We start from the raw sequence: 26,533 nt of genomic DNA, 5'->3' as shown, positions 1-26,533 counted from the left end.
GTGCACATGACAGATCAACGAAAATGATGGCGGTGAAAGTTAAATGCCATCCCCATGAAAGGCACGATTATATCTTTCCCAGCCACAGGTAATGTGATTGCTACAGGAAATAAGGAAAGATATGAAATTTGGCCATTGGTTAGTTTATTAATTCTCCACTTGCTCACCTTTCGTCTCGCTTAAAGATGAAAACCAAAGTTGAATTAAACATTCCAGTACCTTAAATTTGACAAAACATCTTGTCGTGACTTAGTCCGTGTACACTGACTGTTGGTTGAGAAATATTCGAATATCCAAACATTTCTCAACCAACAGTCATTGTACTAGGACTAGTTGTAACTTGTTGTCAATCAAGGCAGTGACCATGCATGATTTCATCGTTCCCAATAATTAGGGTGATATAGGGATTAACTCGACATGAAAAGGACTCCCTGCTGTGTAGAATACACATCACGATACTAAATGCTTTTCACCTCCTGCTAATATTTGTTCATAACCTGAAAACCACTGATAGAGCAGATGTCTGCCACTGTACCGTGGACCGTCTATACTCAAGCAGCAACTTTCAGAGCAATCTGGGACTATAAATAGGATGTCATCGGGAAGGGGTGAATAGTAATACAGGCTTTCCAGCAGCATTTTTCACAACTGTGTAGAATAAAGACCAATTTGTGCTTCCTGGGAGCATTATACTTTTTAAAATTTTAAACAATTAGGTTCATGTAATCCTATCATCAGGAAGGAAACTTACCTTACAAACTAATTAATGATAAATCATTCACTGAGCTGCTCAAGGTGATATTTTGCTCATTTTGCAATTTCTGCTTTTGAGACAGTCTTTTTTTTTTTCAGGATCATTTTCCTGAGTACAACGTGCTTTGAAATTTTGCACATGCGCAGCTAAATGCATAGTTAGAAGGGAAACCAAAAGAAAACAGTGTCACCAAGTTTTGATGTCTCAAAAAGTTTTAAAGAATATCTGAGTTTTCAAAACTTTTGGACCTTGTGAAAACTTTAACATGACTGTTTGCCTCCAACCCAAACGTAAAAAGTTGACATATAGTCATCTAGGGGGACAACAATTTGAGACAAATATTAAAAACCTGTGGGACCTTCTAGTAGTGTAAATAGTAAACCAAATCACTTGAACAGTGAAACTTTAGAAATATAATAAATTTGCCCAAAAATAGTATTTTGAAAAAAAGCTCTAATAAAAAGTAAGATAAATGTTGAAATCTATGTGTCGAAACAGACATTCGTATACCGATCATTGAGGACGTTCCTGGTCAATAAGCTTATTCGTTCCTGGTCAGTAAGCTAATTCCCAAAACGACGTTTAACACAAACTACGAAAGAACTAAGGAAGTATTTAAAGTTTGAAAATAGAATGATATCATGCAAAGAGAAGCAATCAACAGTTTTCATTGATATAAGAAAGATGCAAGGTATAATCTAGGCGACTGAGTGATATTAGTGTTCAAACCGTGTACCATGCTAGATTATAAGTTGTCACTAGTAAAGTATGTATCTCAGTTGCGCTTTTGTTGCAACCGTTAATATGTTCAAAGCGGTGATCTAATTCAACTCGATGAATATACGGTCCTACATGTAAGACCTGTTTGTCTGCGGTTGAATCACCTGTGAGACTATCTTACGTTGTTGGGTGGACACGTGACTGGCTTTTGGGGAACAAGTGTTAAATATATGCTGGACAAAGAAACGCAAATGCTCTGGTGGGTTTTCACAAGTGCCACAGCATGAGAATTCATTATGTGAGACAGAAGTAATCAGTATAAGAGTAGGAGTATCTTTAAATATGTTTCTTCCCTTCCTTCTGAGTTTGGACAGTGTTCCCGCTGAGGGACTCACAAGGAGAAGCAGCCTAGAGGGTAATGTCTGGCAGTCAAGACGGTACAGCTCCTGGGTGAAATGTATGAATGAAGACTGGCTGTGATCTTGGCAAAACACGTCTTGACTGCTCGGCTGTCGTGGAGGGAATGGCGGAGCTACTATGGCTTTCAAGTATTAATGAGTAAATAATTTAGAACTTAGCTTTCAAAGACTTAATAGAAGTGCCATATGATCATAACAAGCTAAACAAGTTAAGGTGTTGGACATGATTATTAACCCAATTATATAATAGACATGTTACATGTGTGTCCACATGTATACACAGCGACCTGTACACATACATGTAGGTCACGGTAGGTTGAAGTTGAGAGGTCAGCCTGACAGTCAGACCATAATGCATGTAACGTTTAAGCATGGCATCTAGAAACCAAGTGACATCATGCTAACAATGATTGCAATATAGTCAATACTAGAGAGGCCAAGGGTCACAGGGTTACCGGTATCCTGTTTAAGAGAGGCATCTAAACATAATGTCGAGTACGTTGCCAGGCTAATAAGGGGCCAGGCTCGCATTAGAAATTTAGATGACTCAGTGTATCCACATGATGGGTACAAATGCATTTTATGATGCCAGGTCATATCTCATATATAACAAGACATGCTGGTCTATGCCAGCTGACCTTCACCTCCAACCAAAACATAACATTCTTAAATTACTCTTTCGATCATTTAACATACAGGTTACAAATCAATAGTGTAGGCTAATGTATGCAATAATAATCTGAGTGGTACATTTTTATACTAGGGGATGTATACATATTGTACAACCCAGAACGGTTACCGCATGAGGAACAATGACAGGAATCAGGCATGATGACCACATGTATGTGATGCATGTGACATGTATGGTGTGTGCTGGTAAACCCTTGTTCTTAAGGTAGTCCAAATGTCAAATTGCGCATTAAGACAGAATAACAAATTATGACGGAAACATTTAAACATGATAACCATTTATCAATGAGATGTATGTATGCAATTCCTCATAAGGGAACAATAATTGACTAGGTCTACATCAGTGGGACAATATAAGATCAACATGCTTGTCAGATAGGGGATTTTGATAATATCTATAAACTAAACACAATATTACCACGCGATAGCCCATATGCATATTAACTATATATACAAAGTTAATATCTATATATATGTATCTATCAACAATAATAACAAATGCTTACTGACTGGCCATAGAGAACATGTGCACTGGACTCAAAATGTCAAAGTCCAAAAGTATGATAAATTCCAGTATATGTGCATCTGCAGTGATATGTAATTTCTGAGGATTGTGTTGTGTTAGGACAATCACTTAGGCATAACTAAATACAAAAACTCAGAACAGTTACAAGTGGTTGCTGTTGTACTGAGTTTTCATTTGGCCTGTGTGCTGCTGGGGCAGCCATCTTGTTTAAGGCTTGGTTACTGATGTTACTAGCTTACTGGTGAACACCCATAGCAGATCTTGCCTGGAGATTTGGGCAGATCTGACCTGGGGGTTACATACACATGGGGTTAAGCGGAATTAGACACAATCATTGAGCAGAGCACTAGAGACACTATGCTCTATCCATATTTACTTACAAGAGAATTATACCCATTGTAAAACTTAAGAAACTTGGAGTGAAGGCATTTGATGCAATAAGTTTGACACTCTAGTTTTTGCAGTAATGACTGGTGTTTTGATTGAAATCATCACACAACATGCAGGATCTAACAAATGCTACAAGGCGAGATATGTACAAGTATGTTTATAGAAAGAACATAGAAAGTATTTTGGAAATCAGCCATCTTGTAGCTTTCTGAGTTTATAAGGATATGACTTTACGATCAATATTTTGTGACACATAGAACAGAGGAGAGAATTTTGCTTGAGTGAGGTTCTTATACCCTTAAGCTTAAAGCTTATCTATTGCATTGCATATTGGCAAAGGATAGGCATTCAACATTTGGTACAAAAGATAGAAAAATGCATGAAATTATTAACCACACTTATGTAAATCTGCATTTAAAACACCAATGAACTACATAAGTTTGATTTATTTATTTGATTGGTGTTTTACGCAGTACTGAAGAATATTTCACTTATACAGTGGCAGCCATCATTATTGTGGGAGGAAACCAGACAGAGCCTGTGGGGAACGCACGACTAGCCGCAAACTGCTGGCAGACCTTTCCATTTACGGCCGAACTACGTACATGTGCATCAAATACATTTAAGATCACTACAGGAGCCCATTTCTGTGTCACTGGTAGATTTGAAGTACATTTTTGGCAATATTTTAGTAAAGGTCACATAAATTAGCCTTTAGATAGCCTTTGTGGACATGATAGCAGATTTGTGCCCTCATTGACGACCTCATTGACAGATGGGGTCATAGTTTCAAATTCAGCTCTTACTGATTTGACTGCAACTATAAGTCAGAAGGATTTTCCACCCAATAAACCTGAATGTTACTGAGTATTTAAAGTTAAACTGCAGGAATCATGTTCAAAGCTATTATTGGCTATCATTAAATAAGGTGAGGGGTGACAATCAATAGTTAATCCCACAACGTTATCAACTTATCAGTCCTCTTTTGTTGCGAGCCTCTCTATATCTGGGGTGCAAAGATTTCATATCTTTGCAACCCTCAACCTATGTCAAGGATCAAGGTTTGCAAGTGGGTGTGTGACAGTATATTCACATGGGTATGTGAGATCAGACAATACAGGTGGTTAACATACCTGCAGTCCAAAGGTTCCTCACTGCTACACGTCCAGATTATACCACTATCACACAGGTGTGCAGGTCAGGGAAGTACCAGTGTATATATACATGTATCTTAGCAGTATATTATTGTATCCAGGGAGTATTACATGTACAGTGCACATGTAGTACTTGTGCACATGTAGTAACTTGACATTAGAGTGATAAGACTGGGGTTTATAGTATTTGACCTCAGAACTAAAGGACCGATACATTGTACATGCCACAGTAATTCATGTTTTATACCCTAGAGGGCAGCAGCGGTAGGGTATGTACAGTGTATCTTTAGCTGTATTTCAATGATAACAGTTGCTTGTACTTGTCAATACATATGATTACAATATGCATGGTTGTTGGACATTTAACAGTTTGTTAAAAGCCACATGTATCATATTAATTTACTCTTAGATTTGTAAAACCTCAGTAAAAATTTGTTTTGTTTATTTAATTCTTGTTTTACGCTGTACTCAAGAATATTTCACTTATACCATGGCAGCCATCATTATGGTGGTAGAAACCCACAACTATCTGCATGTTGCTGGAAGACATTCATCAGCACAAAGCTTCATGTATAGCTTTTTTAAAAATGTATGTTAAACCATCTTCCATTTTTGATTCTGAATCGTAAGTCACGCACTTAACTCCTTTACAAACACATATTACATGTAGTGGATGAAGCTACTGGTATCATGAGGCTGCCCAGTTTAGTATAAGCTGCATGTTGGGTTGATTTTGTGGTTGCCTTACTCTGTAATCAAGAAGTCTCCACTCACATGTACCATGAATGTTGATGGTCAGGTTTATGAAAGGTTGCTGGTTTTTGGAAAGAGACGAGCACACCTCATGGGCTAGGTGGAAACTGGGCACCTCACAGCTAAGGCCCATCACCTACATTAGCCTGGGTATAGATTTGAACTCACCAGTTTGTCCTATAGTCCACAAACCGGAGCTATGTGGTTGATGCTGTACTGATGTGTAGATTAATATGACACCAACGTTATTCAATACTGATCAGACTTCTACCTACAACTTTAAAACCAGTTCCATACCTTTGGCGCTATAGCACTTTGCTTGGTGTTAGAGAAATAGGCCAGATACTGGCTTTCTTGATTTCAGTTCAGGCTGGCATAAGCCGTCATTGTTTTTCCGATGTCTTTAAAATTTCACTGAAGCAAAGCTAGAAACAAGTTGGCATTTGGTCAGTATCACTCCTGTATTAAACTTGAATACAACTTCATAGGTCAGTTACTGGCCCTCTGATTGAAATATGCTGACACTAAACAATGACCAAGTGTTGTTGGTCTAAGGTAATGTAACCGATGCTACCAGCCTGTTCTGGAGGCCACTGACAATTTTTTTGGTTTCTTATGAGTTGTGTTATCATTCCTTGTGTATTTTTGTGACCAATAATTAAGAATGTTCTTGAAAACAAAATGAAAACATTTTTTCTTGTCTCCAACAAACAACAGTTGTAAATATTTTAAATACTTTATTTTGTTTTATTTTATATGATGACAGTATTCATCTAAAGGCTATTTTACTTACTTAAGCAGTCTTTCAGGCCAAGTTAACAAAAAAGAAAATATTACTTTGGGAAAGAAATTGATAATAAAAATACTAGTAATTATTGCCTGTAGCATTTGTCTGTTAACAGTTGCCTTTTTGTCTTTAATGTGGAAAAGCATTTGGGTGGCTAATCTTATTCTGAAGTCACGCAGGGAATGCACTAGACTGTAGTCTAGGCCCACATACAGGTAGCCTGGCTGCTTGGTAAATACTGAACGAATTGTATAGGTGTAGTAGATTTTCAGTTTTGCTGCAGGTGTAATTTATTTATAAATGTAGACCTGTTTTCACAGACATCCTTCAAGTGACATTTCAAATGTCAAGAGTAAAAAATAGTTCTGCTGCCTAAGACCTTCTTAAGTTAAATGTTATGTCACTTTAAATGTACAAAGCTAGTGGATGGGCAGGTCAGGCAATTGCCGGAGTCAGATCTACTACACTGTATGCCTGTTGCATGTAGCATTTGGACTTTCCACATTTAACTTCCTTATACACAAACAGTGATGCTTATAGCATGTGTGGAAATTCCTGGTGATGCATTTGTTGTGATGTCCTGGTAAACAATTCACCATGTGGTTATACAAGCTGACAACCATTAGGCATAGATGCAGAAGTCTATTATGCCCTATGGGGTACGTAGTTACAGGAGCTCTTTGGTTCTGGTATTACAGTTATGATGCAGGATTTGTTAAATTGCAGGATAGCGCTCTCCATGACATCAGGTGATTATCATGCATAATTGTTAAGGGTTCAAAAAAGTCTGGGGCTTTACTCAGGGGTTACATATGGTGTCTAAAAAGTTGCATACATGTACATTTGAACCACTTAACTTGCTTTTTCAAGACATGTACAAAATCTGTTTGACGTGACAATGCATCACATCAGGATGTATGTGAGAGGAATTATAATAATTATAATTCCATAATTTTACATCCCATATAATATTATGTGCACCATAGCTTCTATTTTCTTGTACTATCCAGGTTGCCATGTACAGTGTAGACTGAGGGAGTGAGAACAACGCTGTAGTTGTGACTGAAGGTGAAAATGGAGACGGTGTTGGAGTACGTCCAGGAGAATGCCACAGCCATAGGGTTAGGCGTGGGCACAGCTCTTCTGACAGGAGCCAGCGCTGTGGGATATTATTTACTTTCACCACCAGACCCTATCAGAGTGCCCATTGACTTGGGCAAACAGGCAGATGTATTACCAGTAGGTTGTGTTTGTCATTACTTTTCCAGGAAAAGCTTTGTACCTGATAAGTTGCCTGGTATACTAGCTGTATAGTTGTCTTGACGGATGTCCTTAAATATTTTTCTTTCTGCACCTTCATGTAGCAGTTTCTAAATATTTGTCGTCTGTTGTTACCTAATCATTCATTCATTGTTAGCAGTGACTTGTTGAAAGTGTGTTTACTTGAGTCGGCCTTATGGTTTAGGGAACTTTTTATTGACACGTCCATTGTTTTTTTTTCATGACAATAACTGATTCATAAAGCTTTATGGGTCTTATAGGTGGTTTACCAGAAACCCTTCTCTTCCAACAATGGGAAATACACACCAAATTCATGTTGGGGTTGAAAACTGTACCTCACATGTGAGGAAGTCCTTCAGTTAAATGTACATGTACTTTCCTAAGTGTTGTGATTTACTTCAGACACTCTGCTTTTTCCACCTGTGAAGCTGACCATTATGAGAGTACCATACAACATTAAAATTACCAATTAGTCCTTTGTGTTATACTGATGTTCAGATGACCACTGTATGAAATGTTGAAAAATTTGCCATGCACTGCTTTCATAGTAAATTTACCCCACCACTGTGCCCAGTGAATGAGAGGGTAGTCTGCCCCCTCAGGTCCCAGGTCTCAGGTCCCAGCCAAATTTTGGTCATGCTTAGAATTGCCTGGTAGTTCCTGGCTTGGCATTCTGTCCACATTAATGGGAGGGGAGAGGACAGATCAAGTAGGCCTGCTAGTTAGCCCAGTTTCTGAATAATGTGGTTAAATGGGTGTCTTTACTGGTGGCTTTCACATGGCATTCGGGTCAATTAACACTGGTATAAATATATTGGCACTTGAAAAGGTCATTGTAAAATCACCAAGATGATGTTGAACCAATGTTAAACAAATTTTATTATGGAGGTGTTGTAAATAGTTAAAGGATACTGTGCTTTGCAGCCCTTTTTACCCCACAAAGTGAAAGTTGAAAAATTTGTTTGACAATCTGCGCGACAATCTGCACATTAAGAAATAAAAACCAAAGCATGTCATGTGTCCTTTAATGCAGTCTGTGAGTTATTTACATAACTGCAGAGTGCATAAGATCTGCATACAGCTAATTGACATTAAATAAATGAATTATTGGTGTTTCATGCAGTACTTCAGAAGATGACATTAGATAAATAAACCTTGAATCTATCATGTGCATTAGTTGTGTGTCTATATGTTGAGGAGATGTATGAATGGTATGCCTTTGTGTCGTCAGGACGGTGTTTATGCGTCCCCATTCCTGGAGGATGGTAAGCTGATGGACCACATCTACCATGACTGCCGCACACTCTATGAGGGATTCCAGAGAGGCATGAGAGTCTCCAGTAAGATGACTTGTTTGGTGCTGGTCAGATTATAACCAGACTACAACCCTGAAAAGGAAATTAATGTCTAACAACAGAAATATTATAAGTAAACGCTTTTAGAAATGACTACAATTAAGTAGAATGCAAAGTCATCTCCAGGATTACATAGTACGTATGTTAAAAGGGCTGTAGGTATTCACCATGTGTTTCACTGTCATTCAGTAATTTTGAAAAATATAACTTTGAATGTCTTTTGTCTTGTACTTAGTGATGTGAAATATACAAGTAATAATGTCAAATATTCTATTCAGACAATGGGAAATGTTTGGGTTCACGAACTGGGCCTAACAAGGAGTATGAATGGCTAACCTACAAACAGGTAAGCTTAAGGTGCACATAGATCTTTGATTAAAGCGTCATACAGGATGAATGGTCATGCTGCAAGCTGAGGATTGAGACAAACTTCTCTGATCTGATATAATTTAATATGGCTTACTGATCATACATGTAGAGATGTGTTTGTCAAAGTGGTATACTGTCTGCTGAGAATATGTTTGTACGTCTGCTGCACATATGTCTCATGTCTGCTAAAATGGACATTCTACAAAATTACATTTGATATCAAATTACGAGGAGTACTGTTCATGACATATTCCCAAATTAAAGTTGTATGTACCGTTTGTTCTGTTTAGCATTGTACTACTGGAGAGTATCTCGAAGAAGAGCAAATTCATTAATTTAATGGAATTATACTCTCTCTACATGAAGACTCAACACTAATGTTAGCTTTGCACATCACAGTGCATTGTGTGTACATTGTGATGATGTAGTTTTCATATTGCAGGTGTTCCAGCGAGCTCACAGATTTGGCTCTGGTCTTCTACAGCTGGGCATGAAGCCTGGGCCGGACAGTTTTCTTGGCATATACAGCAATAACAGACTAGAGGCAAGCTTTTCTTAATATGAATTATAAGATTATTAATAACTACTAATAATTCTTTTCCCCAAGTTTGAAAAGGCTCCAACATATATGTCTCTTTTGTTGGCTTTAGTATAAGTGTAAACATGAAGTTGAATTATTTATAGGTAACAATGTTGTATCATTTTCTGACTTCCAAGGCAGTTTTGGACAGCAAAGCAGGCTGTACTCTTAATAACAACAGAAGTGAAAGTCATATACATGAAAAACCCATGACTCAGCTGCAAATTTGGCAACATGGAAATTTGTATTTCTAGATGTAGGATTAGCCAGGTTAGGAGAGCCACTCATAAATGAGTTCATCTCTGGTCGTAAGTGGGAAAGTTTGCAGCAACCTGCGTATGGCTGTGGGTTTCCTCCAGATTTTCATCGGTTCCCTCCGATCATTATGATGGCCACCGTGTTATGAGTGAATTATTCTTGAGTATGGCGTACAACACCAGTCAAATAAATAAATAAGCATAAATGAAATCCATGTAATATAAATATTGTGTAAATTGCGCTAAAATGAACAAGTTTAAATCTTCTATAAGACTTTTGGTAAGGATACTTGACCTGTTTTCTGTTGAAGTGGGTTCTGGCTGAGCAAGGTTGTAACATTTATTCCATGGTGATTATCCCCCTTTATGACACCCTGGGACCTAATGCCTGTGCCTTTATAATAAATCAAGGTAATGGCTTGAGCCTGCAATTAATTTGACATTTATTTACATCTTGAGGCTAAGCACGGCTGACTATCCCTAGATCTACAAAACAAAAACACTCAGGTTCTGTTGTTGTAAGACATTGCTGATAAAAATCTGATGAAGGTATAAATTTTGACCTCTTATGTGCCGTATCTGATTAGATGAAGGATTACTTTTGTAGCGCGGTTAATTATGGCAAATGTGTAAGTCTAGTGATTTGCCTGTGATTCAGTTTTTAGCTTGTAGCTCGCCTGTAGGTAGTACAGACATAGCTTATGACGTAGCGTTGGCATCCAGTAATAGAGAAAGTAATGTTCAACAAAATGTTAGGGGTGATGCCTTAAGAAGGACTGCATGTATTTACCTCAGGGTTTGTAGAGTACAACAGCACGAGGGGGGATATTCCACCTTAGACAAGAGGTCAGTAGGCTGAAGACAATCTTGCGGTTGTAACGCCTAATGCAGTGGGGTGTTGAATGTTCCCCTGTAAATAATCCCACACAACCATGCACTTTAAATATTGGATAGCATAGATTTTAGAATGGAGCCGGAAAGAGTTTTTTTTTTTTGACTTTATTTCTAAACAAACATGTTTACTGAAAAAGCACATTGTGAGTTGCCGTGTATATGCTGTCGGGTAAAGACTGGCTTTATACGTGTAGGCCTGGTCAGGCCTATACTCCAGCTGGCATGCTGATACCGCCCGCAGTGAGTGCCTCACGGGAGTCTCCTCTGATCTACCCGCTTACTCTTAAGGTGTCTCAGTCAGCGAGTGTCTGTAATTATTGAGAAGATACGGTACTGACCTGAAGTTTTACATACCTACAAAGCACAGTGATGCAAGGGGGATGTTCCATCTCTGATGCTCTCAATTACCGTAAATTATCAAATTCACCATTTCAGTTCTTTATACATCTATCTGAAGTTTTGCATTCAGGTATGTGTCTCATACAGGTGAATTGTTTAGTACAACGTTAAACCCCAAGCACTTACACTCATACAGATGAACTATTTGGTAGCCTTGCTACCAATTCTAAGTTACTTCTTGGCTTGAAAAATTTGCTGGTATTGTCATTGTCAGGTATATCTGCCTATGCCCATGACTACATTTTCCCTTTTGCAAGTTAGAAATAACTTTGATTCTGAGATACTTCTAATGGTTGTGTGTAGTAGATGATTGTTGTGTTTGTCTGTGTACAGCTGAGATTTCCACAGTGGTGTGTGATAAGCCAGAGAAGGCCCAGCAGCTCCTGGACCAGGCAGACAAGATTCCACACCTGAAGCGTATTATCATGATGGACCCAGTCTCCAACAATAACACCCTTCTTGCAGAAAAACACAACATCAAGCTATACAGTTTTGCTGAGGTGGAGGTAAGAGACTAATATGTTCTTAAGGCTGATGACCTAAGTGTCCAGATGATTTGTGTTTATCGTCAGAGATGATTTGTATGTCACATTGATTATAGATCTTTTTTGTGTGCACTTATGTAAGGGTTTGTACTCTCCGGCATCGGCTAACCATCATCTGTTGCCTGAATCCAACAATTACTGAATTGATGAACAAGTTTCTATTTGTCCTGATGTCCCCTAAGCATGCATTTATTCTTGCGTAGTTCTTCGTAGTTTAGATGATCCGATGATCCATTTTTCTGTCATACTGGATAATCCAATATGTACCTGTTTCTGTTACATGGGATATGAGAGCCTGGTTTAGTAATACCATTATGACAACAGAAGTACCTATAATGCACAGGTGGTTTTCACATTCTCATGTGTGTAATGCATATTAAATTTTATCGTATTTTGTTCACAGGATCTGGGCCGACAGAATCTGCGAGACCCTGTGGTAAGTATTTATAATGAATGGGAACACCGTGAGACATCCCTGGACAGGTGTATAAATGATATGAAGTTTACTTGAGAAGTACTGGGCAAAACTGGGTTTAGCTTTTATTTACATTGGCTCTTTGCTGGTCAGCTCCATTAAGAAATTATAACATCTTAGAATCTCAGTGTAAAAAGGGTATTCACGGTGTTGTGGTGATACAATTCTTGAAATTGACATAGAAGATTTGGTGACAAATGCGTGATACATGTTGTCTTTGGAGCCATGGACAAATTTTTATCACTAAATGGCTGAAAAAAAATATTGCCAGTGTGGCATTAAGCATTGTTTCATGAACTTTGGCTTCTGACACCTTAGGTTTTATCAATTTTCTTTTTATAGCCACCCAAACCATCTGACCTGGCAACAATCTGTTACACCAGTGGTACAACAGGTTGGTATTTCATGTTACTTTGTTTGTGAGGGGTGATTTTGTGAAACCATGCTCATGATTGTTTTGACGAGTTTTGTGAACTTCATGTACATACATCTCTAAGTTCAAGCACATTTGGTTTTCTGATGATGATTGTAACACTAAGTTAAAAACAGAGACCACTGTTAAATACAGTATGCATCAAGTAAAGGCCATTGGGTGCTGATTCCAAATATGGTCTTCATTATTTCTTAAGTTTTAATTACAGTGATCGAATTGCTAATATTCAGTGTTTACAATGGACTTTTTTGGACCATATTGAATAAGTTGAAGTACTGTGACTTCACTGTTTGTTTTTAGCTGCTAAATTCCCATAGTGGAGACTAACTGTTATGTTTCAACATTAAATACAGATATAGATGTAGTACTAGAATATTGCAATCAGAAGACAGCAGCAAGAAAGAGTCAGTGACATGGTCCAAGAGGTTCATTGTAGAACTTGGTGAAAGGGGTGTTTGAAATCTGCGTTAAGTAGCCTTACAGAGTGTGCGTATGTCTCTTCCTTTTAAGTTGTTGCCTCTGGTGGATGATGGGAAGATCACTGAAGTGTGTTCCATATATGATAGAAATACATGTAATTTTAAGTAAATGTTCTCTATATTGTGATTCGTGTCTATTACTAAGTGCTTTTTTTAGGGTCTTGAAATTTATGTTAACTTTACTTAAATGTAGTGATGGAGTACAGCATGCATGTTACTTAAATGTTGTGATGGAGTACAGCATGCATATTCATTGGTTGTTAATGTTTGAGTGATGTTTTGTGGTTGTGTGTTATAGTTGCTCTTTGTGTTGTCAAGGTGACCCTAAGGGTGTTATGCTGACCCACAGTAACTTGACTGCCTCAATAGCTTCAGTGACTTTCTTTGCTTTGGTGAGTCACTAGAATAGTGCTGTTAAAATAATCACTTACATTAAAATATGCCACATTTTTGTCATCAGTGTCTTCATTGAACTTTTTCTGGATCACTCTAGAAAGAAAACCATCTTTTAATAAATATCTGTTATGATTGCTTGAAACTGTGAGATTTGTAAGCCACATTTATGTTTCGATGTTTACTGTTTGTTTAGCCAGTATTCATTCAAAGCCATGTTACCAAGAAATAAATTAACAAAATTAAACCAAAATTTAGGTACAGTTATTGCAGTATCATGTCAACAGATAATTTCTTTTTTACAGCATGGGATGAATTTATCCTCAGAAGATTGTCATCTGTCATATTTACCACTAGCTCACATGTTTGAGAGAGGTTCACAGGTAATGACATGAACAGTCTCTTTATTTCGCCCCATCTTACCTCTAGCTCACATGTTTGAGAGAGGTTTGTAGGTAATGTCATCAACAGTCACTTTACTTCAACCCATCTTACATCTAGCTCACATGTTTGAGAGAGGTTTGCAGGTAATGTCATCAACAGTCACTTTACTTCAACCCGTCTTACATCTAGCTCACATGTTTGAGAGAGGTTTGTAGGTAATGTCATCAACAGTCACTTTACTTCAACCTGTCTTACATCTAGCTCACATGTTTGAGAGAGGTTTGTAGGTAATGTCATCAACAGTCACTTTACTTCAACCTGTCTTACATCTAGCTCACATGTTTGAGAGAGGTTTGTAGGTAATGTCATCAACAGTCACTTTACTTCAACCCGTCTTACACCTAGCTCACATGTTTGAGAGAGGTTTGTAGGTAATGTCATCAACAGTCACTTTACTTCAACCCGTCTTACACCTAGCTCACATGTTTGAGAGAGGTTTGTAGGTAATGTCATCAACAGTCACTTTACTTCAACCCGTCTTACACCTAGCTCACATGTTTGAGAGAGGTTTGTAGGTAATGTCATCAACAGTCACTTTACTTCAACCTGTCTTACATCTAGCTCACATGTTTGAGAGAGGTTTGCAGGTAATGTCATCAACAGTCACTTTACTTCAACCCGTCTTACATCTAGCTCACATGTTTGAGAGAGGTTTGTAGGTAATGTCATCAACAGACACTTTACTTCAACCCGTCTTACATCTAGCTCACATGTTTGAGAGAGGTTTGTAGGTAATGTCATCAACAGTCACTTTACTTCAACCCGTCTTACATCTAGCTCACATGTTTGAGAGAGGTTTGTAGGTAATGTCATCAACAGTCACTTTACTTCAACCCGTCTTACATCTAGCTCACATGTTTGAGAGAGGTTTGTAGGTAATGTCATCAACAGACACTTTACTTCAACCCGTCTTACATCTAGCTCACATGTTTGAGAGAGGTTTGTAGGTAATGTCATCAACAGTCACTTTACTTCAACCCGTCTTACATCTAGCTCACATGTTTGAGAGAGGTTTGTAGGTAATGTCATCAACAGTCACTGTACTTCAACCCGTCTTACATCTAGCTCACATGTTTGAGAGAGGTTTGTAGGTAATGTCATCAACAGTCACTTTACTTCAACCCGTCTTACATCTAGCTCACATGTTTGAGAGAGGTTTGTAGGTAATGTCATCAACAGACACTTTACTTCAACCCATATTACCTCTACTCACATGTTCACAGATAATGTCATGAACAATCACTTTACTTCATGCCATCTTGGAGTGTAGTTCACATGTGTCAGAGAGGTTCGCTGGTAATGTCATGAATAGTCACATTATTTCACACCATCTCTCCTCTGGTTCACAAGTTTGAGAGAGGCTCACAGATCACGTCATCAACAGCCACTTTACCTCACACCATCTTGGTCATTGTGATTCTAAAAGACACATAGGTAATGTTAATTCCAGTGGCATTGCTAATAACAGCAGTGTTTTCAAGAAATGATGTTTTGTATGTTGTTTAACTTTTGGTGAAGATATAAACTTGGTGAGAAACTTACTTTGTTTGTCTGTAGGTGTGTATGGAAATTAATATATGATAGTAATCTAGAAAACCAGACTATCAAACCAACAAATCAACATTTAGAGTCTTAGTCCTAAGAATTCCATTATATTCGTACAGCGTTTATATGTTTTCAGTTCATGATATTCTGTCATGGGGCTCACATAGGGTTTTACCAAGGGGATGTGAGGAAGATACTGGATGATTTACAGACTCTGAAGCCCACACTATTCCCAACTGTTCCTCGTCTACTGAATAGGCTCTATGATAGAGTAAGTAGTTTGTCTTAGCTTTTGAAAAGTTGTGTAAAGTAAAACATTTGTAAGTGTAGTACTCTGAGCTGTTTACTTTTACAGAAGTGAAAAACTGTAAATTAATCCTGTTTTGCATACATGTTATGAGACTAGAAAATAAGCACGTCTTGTCCTTCGTTATATCCTAGTTCAACCTTGGCATGTGCCTTGCATATTTCTACCAGTTAAAGATCTATCTTCTTAAGATAAACTGATTTCGACTTTGTTTTTCAGGTTCAGCTCAGTGTGAAAGGAAGTAAATTCAAGTCATGGCTGTTAAAAACTGCTATCAGTCAGAAGGAAAAGGAAATACGCAGGTTTTTGCAGAAATCTTAACTGTCATACAGTAGTTCTGTTTTTATTTACTTTTATAAGTTATTTGATAAACTGGCCAAATATTGGTTCATCAGTGAAATCTAGCTTGTAAAAGGTTAAATGGCTGTATACATGTACATAAAGGCTTAACCCCAAAATCAAAGAAAATTTTCCAGTGTTTTTGGCAAAGTTACAATGGGTTTTTTTGGTGACTTTTTGAACAGATTTATAGTGAGGAGGAACAGTATCTGGGATATACTGCTGTTCCGCAAACTTCAGAACCTGCTGGGTGGCAGAGTAAAGGTTATCATCACAGGGTCAGCGCCACTCTCTGCGGAGGTGCTCACCTTTGTCAGGTGTGCCCTGGGATGCATCGTAAGTGCTTTAGAGTCTAACATTTGACTGCAGTCACTGATACAAGGTTTCCCAATTAAAAAGATAGAACGACAGAGTTACATCCCTTTTTCATTGTGCAACGTGTACATGTTTCACTCAGGGCAGTAATTAATAGAAGAAGAATTGTTGATAAAACATAGATGTGAATTGTCTTTTAAGTAATCTAATGTTAACTTTGATTGAGATGTTATGAATAGCATTTAAAAGGAAATTGTGAATGCCAGCTTTTTTCTGGCCAGTTTTGATAATTGTATCATGAAGCAGTAATATTCCAAAGGGACATCCCCAGTTTGAGGAATGCTTTGTCATGTTTTCCATATCACCCTTTCCATTGCTCAGACTTACGGTGATGATTCCCCCATTCTCAGACACAATGTTTCAGATTTCCCTGTCATCATGTTTGGCACCATGCTGGCATATTGCTGTTTTGATGATCTTTAATACATGAAATGTGTTACATTAGTGCTGTGTTTTATAAGTATTAAGAAGTATGGCCTTTCACCAGAACATGTCCAAGCTGTCCAGAGGGTGTCATGGTTGGTGCTTAGGTGATAGCTCTTAAGATGCTTGTTGTATATAATTAGAACTTTTTGGGGAGATATACTCTTAATATCTTAATATGTATGTATGATTTTTAAAAGACAGTACTTGGAGCAAGGTTGACCTCATTAAAAGTTGAAACACAGTTAATCATTCTGAAAGAAATTCTGCTGTAAACTATTGCACCATGGAGCAAGGGAAATAAATCTGTGACATTACCTCCCCTGAATAAGCTAATCATTTATGTTTTACAGTATGGTGTATTTAGTTGGTGGTCATAACTGGGGGCAGTAATATGACCTCTTGTCACTATGACATTTCAGTTTCTTGCGATCATTTTTACATGGAGACAAAACCAATGATTAGGTTTACGGGTGGGGAAACCCAGGTGGCTCAAAGTGTTGAATATCATTGTGTGACCTCATTTTCCAAGGCTATAGCAGAATGGACCTACACGGGCTGCTATTTCATTTAGTGGTGCAGGATATAAAGAGTAATCACTCCAAACAAGACCCCCTGTGTTGTATTGAGCATCGTAATGGAATATTTTTAACTGATGTGGTTTTCCAAAGTAATATAGATATAGTATGACAATGAGGACTTTCTCGCCTTGAGTGACTAGTCTCTGTTTTCTGTCTCCTCCAGGTTGTAGAGGGGTATGGTCAGACAGAAGCCACAGCTGGCATCACCTTCCAACTTCCAGGAGAATACTCTGCAGGTAATCTCAGGTCTTTAATGACCATATCTAGGATATGACTAGATCTGATACATTCCTGTCAGCCTAGCTTTCAGAAAAACTGATTAGTCACCAACTGATCTTTTCTTGTGTGTTATCTGCAACACCCATCAGTTGAAACAGTTGAAAGGTACTACATTTGAGGAGCATGGTTATTATTGGTGTGTCCGTCAGTCAACTTTTCATGGCGTAAGTAATTCTGAATTCATATCACCTCAGCATATGGGAAAACTAAAGCATGTCACCACAGCATATGGGAATAATAAAGCATGTCACCTCAGCATATGGGAATAATAAAGCATGTCACCTCAGCATATGGGAATAATAAAGCATGTCACCTCAGCATATGGGAATAACAAAGCATGTCACCTCAGCATATGGGAATAATAAAGCATGTCACCTCAGCATATGGGAATAATAAAGCATGTTACCTCAGCATATGGGAATAATAAAGCATGTTACCTCAGCATATGGGAATAATAAAGACCATAACATGCAACCAACACATCCACACGGACAGAATCAGAACTTTATGAACTGCCATTTTTGAATGGTGTGGACTTAGCTGCTGTTCCCAGAATTAAGATCATCTCCTTTTTTTCAGTGTAGGGCAATGTAGCTCCCGTTTGTTCATCATTAACACACAAGTTGAAGTTAAGACCCTCAAACAATTTGTTATGTTTTCCGGACGATGCTGATTGTGGCCGACTTGAATTGAAAATGTTAGCGGTTAGCAAAGATTAGCTTGCTGGCTGTACACCAGGTACATCCATTATAATTGTGACGTTATGGTCTTAATTATTCACAGATAATTATGTGATATGAAGTCAGAATTACTGCAGGATTAGAGATAATATGTTTTTGTAGGGTACAGCGTTGAAATATTGAGAACAGCACACTCAAAAAGAGTTCTGGGTTAATGCATGGAAGTAAACGCACAGCTAGGAAGAATGAAACCGATCTCAGATCTACCTGAACGACAAAATTTCCTGTCAGTAAAGGCAGTCAGATTTTAGAAATCCACAGATTCTCAAGTGTTTTTTTTTTGAGTTTTCATTGTGTGTATTGTATTGCAGGTAATGTTGGAGGTCCCCTCCCATGTAATTTTGTGAAGCTTGTGGATGTACCAGACATGGATTACCATGCAGCTGAGGGTAAAGGGGAGGTAAGCCAGTTGGTCAATTCTGAAGGCATGCATCATAACCATCCCAGTCAAAGCTGAAATGAGACCGGTGTTGTTTGTGTTTGTTCATTGTTTTTGTTCTTTGTTTAGTGTAAGTGGTTTTACATTAACACATACTTAGATAGTAGTTTGAAGTTTGTATGCAACTGATAATGTTGTATTGAGTTGTTCAGTTCACTTTTCTCACACAACATTATTCTGGTTATTTCTGGTTATTTGTTGTGTGATAAGAGAAAAAATAGTAACATATCAGTAATATCTCCCAGCTAACATCATGGTGAGGCAATGTTTCAAGCATTTAATCTTTCTTTCTTGAATAGATTTGTGCCAGAGGTCCTAATGTTTTCAGTGGTTACTATAAAAACCATGAGGAGACAGATAAGGTTATGGACAGTGATGGCTGGCTCCACACAGGTGATATTGGCATGTGGTTACCGGTGAGTACACTACCAACTATGCTGTTTATTCCACAAAATCACCATTTGATATGGATCTAGTGTAAATTATTTTGTTACTTAATATTAATCCAGTTAAAGCTTTTAAGATATATGAGATGCATAACATGTAGACTATAAGGTGTTTTGTTGTGAATATGTCTACACTGTCGAGTACTTTGTGGTAATAAACCTTTATAAATTTATAAATTTCATATATCTATGTGTTTTATACTGCTTTTTTTTGTCATAAAATTAAATCACTTATGTCAGCCAGACTTTAATGATGGCTGAATTTATAAAATATGCTAAAGCCTTGGTGTATTCAAAAAGCTATTTATTGTGAAATGTTGATTATAACATTGTTCTCCAAACAGAATGGAACATTGAAAATAATCGACAGGAAGAAGAACATTTTTAAGCTTGCTCAGGTATGTGTGTGACTTGTGGGAATAATCTGATCCATCTGTCACCAGTAGGACTAGTCAGTGACGGAGATATTGCTATTACTGTTGTATTACATGTGATTTGTATATATACTCCTCTGCTACAGTACAGATTGCTACATGTCTGTTGAGTTGATTCCATCGTTGATTCCTTTTGTACATATTTAGTAGGTACCGTTAATTACTGAATTCCTGACTTAGTGTGTTGTGTGTAAGAATCAATGTTAAACAGTGTTAGGGGTGGTATCTCATAAAGAACTGCATGAACTGACCTCAGGGTCTGCTCAAATGTAGAGCACAGTAGCCGGGGGAATGGGGGGTGGGGGGTGCGATATTCCATCTTTGGTTCCGTGTGTACATATTAAGTACCGTAATCTACTGAATTCCTGACTTAGTGTATTGTGTATAAGAATGAGTGACTGAGTGAGTGCTTGGGGGTTTAACGTCGTACTTAACGATTTTTTGGTCATGTGACGACAAAGGAATCCTTAGAATGCATGTAATGTACGTCCTTGTTGAAGGACGGATTTCCACCGCTCTTTTATCTAGTGCTGCTTCACTGAGATGCCTTACTGAAGGCAAGTATCTACCGCTCCCGAAGCGGACGCTCTACCAACTGTGCTAGCAGGTGTATAAGAATGAATGTTAAACAAAGTGTTTTAGAGGTGGTATTTCAAAAAGTACTGTTCAGGGTTTGCACACATGTAGAGTATAACAGCACCAGAGGGATATTCATGTGTGCATATTAATTACCGTAAATTTCTGAATTCCTGACTGAAGGTATTGTGTGTAAGAATTAATGTTAAACAAAGTGTTAGGGGTGGATTCTCGAAACTACTACATTTATTGAGCTCAGGGTTTGCACACATGTAGAATAGCATTGGGGGGAGGAGAGAATATTCCATTTTTGATTTTGTGTTTTACATATTTTAAGTACCGTAAATTACTGAATTACTGACTTAGTGTATTATGTATTAGAGTCAGTGTTAAACAGAATTTTAGGTGTGGTATCTCAAAAAGAACTGCATGTATGCTCAGGGTTTGCTCACATGTGGCGCACAGTAGCATATATTCCAGCGCAGATTCTTTAATTACTGTAAGTTACCAAATTCACAATTTCAGTTCTTTATACATTGAGCTGAAGTTTTGCATTCATGTGTCTCATACAGGCAAGCTCTTTGTTAGCATTGCTACCAATTTTAAGTTTTACCAGAGACTCCTTTCCAGCTGTACACAGGAAGGTCTCACAGCAACATGCAGATGGTCGTGGGTTTCTCCCCGGCTCACCTAGTTCCCTTCCACTATAACGTGGCCACCGTCGTATAAGTGAAATATTCTTTCGCTTTCTTTGGATTAAAACACCATTCAAACAAATAATAAATAAATCTTACCAGAGAATGTAGGGGCCCCTTGGAAAACCATCTGTCTGCTGTTGACAGTTATTTTCTGTTACCTTTCAGGGTGAGTATGTGGCTCCAGAAAAGTGTGAGAATGTGTACCTGAGAAGCCGGTACATTTCTCAAGTCTTTGTACATGGAGACAGCCTCAAGGTTTGTGTTTCATTCTTAAAGTTCATGTTTGGATGCTTGGCATTGTTACTGTACCGCACTCACCAAGGCTTAACTTGAAGAACTTTCTTGGTTTGTATGTGCTGTTGAAAATAGATGTAAAATTTCAGTTGCTGTGCATTAAAGTTTAGTTGCCAATCATTGATGTTCACCTGATACTCATCGATGTTTAGTTGCCAATCATTGATGTTCACCTGATACTCATTCATGTTTAGTTGCCAATCATTGATGTTCATCTGATACTCATTGATGTTTAGTTGCCAATCATTGATGTTCACCTGATACTCATTGATGTTTAGTTGCCAGTCATTGATGTTCACCTAATACTCATTGATGTTTAGTTGCCAATCGTTGTTCATCTGATAATCATTGATGTTCATCTGATAATCATTGATGTTCACCTGATACTCATTGATGTTTAGTTGCCAATCGTTGATGTTCACCTGATAATTATTGATGTTTAGTTGCCAATCGTTGATGTTCATCTGCCAATCATTGATGTTCATCTGATTATAATTGATGTTTAGCTACCAGTCATTTATATTTTGCTGCTACTCATTCATGTTTAGTTGCTAATTACTGATGGCAGTGTGATAATCATTGATGTTAGGATGCTTATATCATCGATAACATGCTGCTAAACAGAATGTCAGACTGCTAACCATTGATCTCAAGCTATTTATCAGTGATACCGGGCTTGTCATAGGTGGTGTCTAGCCACTAATCATTGGTGTGAGTGTGATGATCAGTTGCCTGATTTTTGATCTTTGTGCACGTCACTGATGTCAAGGTGCTAGCCTAAGTTATTGATACTGCGCCAGTAGGCCCACTGTAATTCCCTATTGGCTCATGTTGTTGTTACCTGTGCATGTGTATTCATGTTGCGTTGTTGTAGACATGTACAGTGGGTATTGTTGTACCTGACATGGATGTGTTCCCAGGGCTTCTGAAGGAGCTTGGGCTGTCCGGTGATGCTACAGAGCTCTGCTCACACAAGGTACAGCATGTGACATATAGTAGGTTGCGTCATTTAATTATACTTGGGTTTCAGACAGCTGAGTGAGGACTTGTGTTGCTAGATGAATGTACATGTTCAAGCAGAATGGCATGTTCTCATATTACAGGCCATAAGGAGTGCCACCACTCACATAACCTCCAGGACTGAGGTCTGTAGTAGGTTGAGTTATACAGGCCCTTACCAGCTTGATGAGAAGTTTGTTACTGTTCTTACGTCATGCTACCAACACTATCACAGACTTGTTGACCGTTCTGTATGGGTTCATAGTTCTGTAAAAGATCTGTTCTTTTTCTTATTAAAGTGAACTAGAGCTTTGTTTTTTCACGGCTTTAACTCCATAGGAAATGAATGTCGTAGTTTCTAAACATTTGCGAAACGGACTAGTTCAAAGTAATGTTGAGAATCTCACTAATCTTTCACATGCTGATTCTTGTAGCAAGCCAAAATTACAAACATTGGACTGTTCATACAGAAAAATACACTGTTTACAAAGCTTTTACTATATACTGATAGGATGTGAAGAAACATATATTTGATGATATGATGAAGAACGGAAAAGAGGCTGGCTTGCATTCCTTTGAACTGGTAAGATCCCACTGTTTCCATTATTTGTTGTTATTTATTTCTTAAATATCAGGTTTATGTAAAAGTTTGGTTTTATCATCTTCAAATTGTAATAATACACTTTGTGTTTCTTGAATGTAAATTCAATGGGAAAACTTACACAGACAACTCTGTAAAATGGAAAATATTGTGTGTACCTGTATTTTCTCTCCTTAATATTCCCATTCTCCTTTATGATGGAATGTTCTATGTAGCCTTGTATAAATCATTTTTTCTAATTTTGTTGGTAGGTGAAGGACATCTTTATCTCTTCAGAGCCGTTCACGTCAAAAAATGGTTGTCTTACACCAACATTTAAGAACAAACGTCCAGCATTGTTGAAGAAATTCACCAAACAGATTGAGGAGATGTATAAGAGAATAGGCAAATAAGATTGGATTTTGCCTACTTGTGGTAAAGGCTTAAGGACCATTTTTGCCCTGCCCACTTACATGAACATCCTTTACTGTGTGTATTGTCATTTATTAGAATCTTTTCCTACCAGGTACAACCGCCATGAACAATTGCCTGTACTTTATCTTACATATGTCATCAGAGCTGAAGTTTTTGACTTAAAAATATGGAAATTATCAGTTTTTTCGTTTTCAATGTGGATGGAAATTTTTAGTGGTTTGTTTAGTTTAGTGAAATATAATTAAGAAAGACTGTATTTGAAGTTAGCAAATTTTTCCTCCAGATTTAATTTATTAATGGCTACAATTTAATGGTTAAAATTTCAAAATTTATGTTCTTCAAGTATACAAGTCATGGATGAACTGAATTTATTGTTGTTATATCACTGTATAAACATTTATATTTGTATAAACATTTAATTCTAGATTAGTATGTGGTGTAGATTGTTACAAATGTAGTGAAATACGTGGACAAATTATCATATTCTGGAACAAAAAAAATTAAGCGCTAGACCATTACCCTAGTTTAATAATATGAGCAAAACTATTGGGGTGCCTTGAAGCATGCATCTTCAGTTATTTTTATAGGTTGCTATTTTGTATTTAAGCTTTTGATTTTTAGGATAGGCAATAATTTCTTTAATATACATTTTTAATACTTCTTTTACAATAGTGTTACATGAAAACTGCTACATAAATGGTCACGTTTAATATGTGGTTCACATAGTGGGATTTGGGGGATACAGATAGGGATGAAAGTTGGATGGACTTTTCAAGACAATGTTGTAGTATTACTGGTATGACAGCTGATGAGAGCTGTAACAGGGAATATTGCCCAACTAAAACAAGTCTGCCTAAACCTTAAACTCCTGTTTGTTTCTGCAATACACGGTGATGTGCGTCAGTTTCTGTGTAATTTTGCTGGTAAACCGAAGTAGTAGTCCACAAGCATTGGAGCGTAACAGGGGAAGATGACTTGGTACCTGTTTGTATGGTTGGGAAATGTTGAGTGATTATTAAAGCCCATTGCCTCACGTGCCAAAATCTGTCTTGAGACTGTAAATAAATTTCGTATATATTGAGATATGCAGGTTTAAACATCTTGCTCTGTCTCTCTTCTGTTTGTACAAAATCATGTTTATACCTTTTCATATGACTGAGAACATCTTCATTAGTAAATGCATGTTTGTCATTCTAGGCATGCTAGTAGATGTCATGAACAATATCATCAAGAAATAAAGTCTTTATAAATGTTTGTAATACTTGTACATAATGTTAATATCACAAGCAACAGCTAACTGGTACATTATTTAATAAGAAATGAAATAGCAAGAACCCTTAATTAATTTTTGATACAGGCCTCTGTGATACACCCACTTTTTACCTGATACTTTTATATTTACATATGAATGTGTTCTGCGTAATAATGGATATCTGATAAATAGGAACCTGGTTTCATGGACAAATACCACTGACCGACAGGTAAATTTACTCTAACTGTACTAGACTTTTGATACCTATTTATTTGTGAAGGTACTGGGAGAGATAGCAATGTGGTTCCCCGTGGTCCTTGAATTTTACTGAAAGATTTTCGAGTTGTGTCATTGAAAGTGCTTATTTTTCAATGTTAAACATCATAATGCATAAATGGACCATTACATAAGCTACCAAAATGGCATCCATTAATCTTTGTATGATGTTAGTACCCTACTTAAGCTGAGTGGTCTGTGAATGTGCTGAAAAACATAGGGTATTAGCTTATTTAAGGTCCTTAAAAATCATGTTTTTTCGTGGGTGGGGACTGTGTTGAGGTTTTCCCAGCAATTTGCATAAAGCTCATTTAATGTGAAAACCCACTTATCCGTGTGAATTGTCTTCAAAATGATAGGACACAAACTTGAAAATGTCTGGCTGTAAAGCGTGGCTTTACCTTGCATGAATTTCACACTGAGCAGTATTTGGTGGTTGAAGCAAGGATAGCAACCACGGGTTCAAATCCCCAGGTAGTAAGCCTGGTCAGAGACAAATGTAGCTTTGTGCGGCCTTTCTTGGAAAGTGTTTACCAGCTTTCCTTTGCCACGGTTTGTACTTCTACTTGAACTGCTTGTATCTAAATAGGGATGGCATGCGGGGAGGGAACACTATTGTGATGTGATGGGAACAACGTTGAAAGTAATCTTAATGTTTCAAGGGACATAGAATCTATTCTCTTTGACTTTTGAGAGATGGCTGAATTTAGGTGTGGCAGATTTATTTAACTGTGACCAAGGCTTGAAGTTTTAACACAGAAAAGCTCATCTCCACTGTCAGCCAATAAGCATTGATTCTGTAACCATTCTGGCAAATCTTGAAGAAATAAAGTATGGTTAGGGTGGTCTGCAACAGTGGAGTTCAAAATCTTGGCAACCTTGGGCTCTCGCCAACAACTAACCGAAAAGGCCGGAGAATTCTTATTCTCTATATTTTGGAACTTTGCTGATGTCACAGGATATGTGTGAAAAGCCAGGATTTCAAGCACAAAAAGTTGCCCCCAGACACATTCAGTCAACAGGAAGGTTCTTGTCAAGTTATCAAAGCAGTGCATTCTGAAGTTTACCATAAGCATTGGGCAACTCCCGTGTGTTTCATTAAGTTTACAATACCAGATTCCATGGCTGTGATGATCAAACCATAAAGTGATACACCAAACATAGCTAAGAAAGCAGGCCAAAATTTCCCCAAGATGAGACTGCACAAGTTACTACATCTTTTCACAAGAACCTCTCTGAAATGGACTACAAATTCAGCTGAGGAAAAACAGATAACCCAGTAATAATACATTCTATACACACAAATTGTCATATCTACTGAAAGCACAGTGCCAAGAACAGTAAGTTTTTGGATAGAGATTTTTTTTCTCATTTCTATGTAGAATCCATTCTTCCCCAGCAATCTACATCAATACATG

General features: G+C 37.6%; 1 protein-coding gene across 4 annotated transcripts; it reads left to right on the top strand.

The window, feature by feature from the left end:
* Window positions 1-18: 18 nt before the first annotated feature.
* LOC135482318 (long-chain-fatty-acid--CoA ligase 5-like) lies at window positions 19-25,435 on the top strand. 4 transcript variants are annotated; one of them, XM_064762245.1, is made up of 23 exons: window positions 26-88; window positions 1,840-2,032; window positions 7,204-7,432; window positions 8,706-8,814; window positions 9,108-9,175; window positions 9,641-9,742; window positions 10,347-10,446; window positions 11,662-11,834; window positions 12,277-12,309; window positions 12,691-12,742; window positions 13,579-13,652; window positions 13,959-14,036; window positions 15,779-15,913; window positions 16,169-16,251; window positions 16,474-16,624; window positions 17,831-17,903; window positions 18,998-19,086; window positions 19,425-19,541; window positions 19,916-19,969; window positions 21,445-21,534; window positions 22,448-22,549; window positions 23,084-23,155; window positions 23,425-25,435. In XM_064762245.1, the coding sequence occupies exons 3-23, from the start codon at window positions 7,268-7,270 to the stop codon at window positions 23,563-23,565; spliced, it is 2,061 nt and encodes a 686-aa protein (XP_064618315.1). In that variant the 5' UTR covers window positions 26-88; window positions 1,840-2,032; window positions 7,204-7,267; the 3' UTR covers window positions 23,566-25,435. The 4 variants fall into 4 exon arrangements, with proteins under 4 accessions (XP_064618312.1, XP_064618315.1, XP_064618314.1 ...); XM_064762242.1 differs by lacking the exon at window positions 1,840-2,032 and having other exon boundaries at window positions 19-88; XM_064762244.1 differs by lacking the exon at window positions 26-88 and having other exon boundaries at window positions 247-2,032.
* Window positions 25,436-26,533: the final 1,098 nt, after the last annotated feature.

The sequence above is a fragment of the Liolophura sinensis genome, chromosome 1, assembly GCF_032854445.1.
Source record: "Liolophura sinensis isolate JHLJ2023 chromosome 1, CUHK_Ljap_v2, whole genome shotgun sequence".
Classification (NCBI taxonomy): Eukaryota; Metazoa; Mollusca; class Polyplacophora; order Chitonida; family Chitonidae; genus Liolophura; species Liolophura sinensis.
This window is presented reverse-complemented; position numbering and strand designations above follow the sequence as displayed.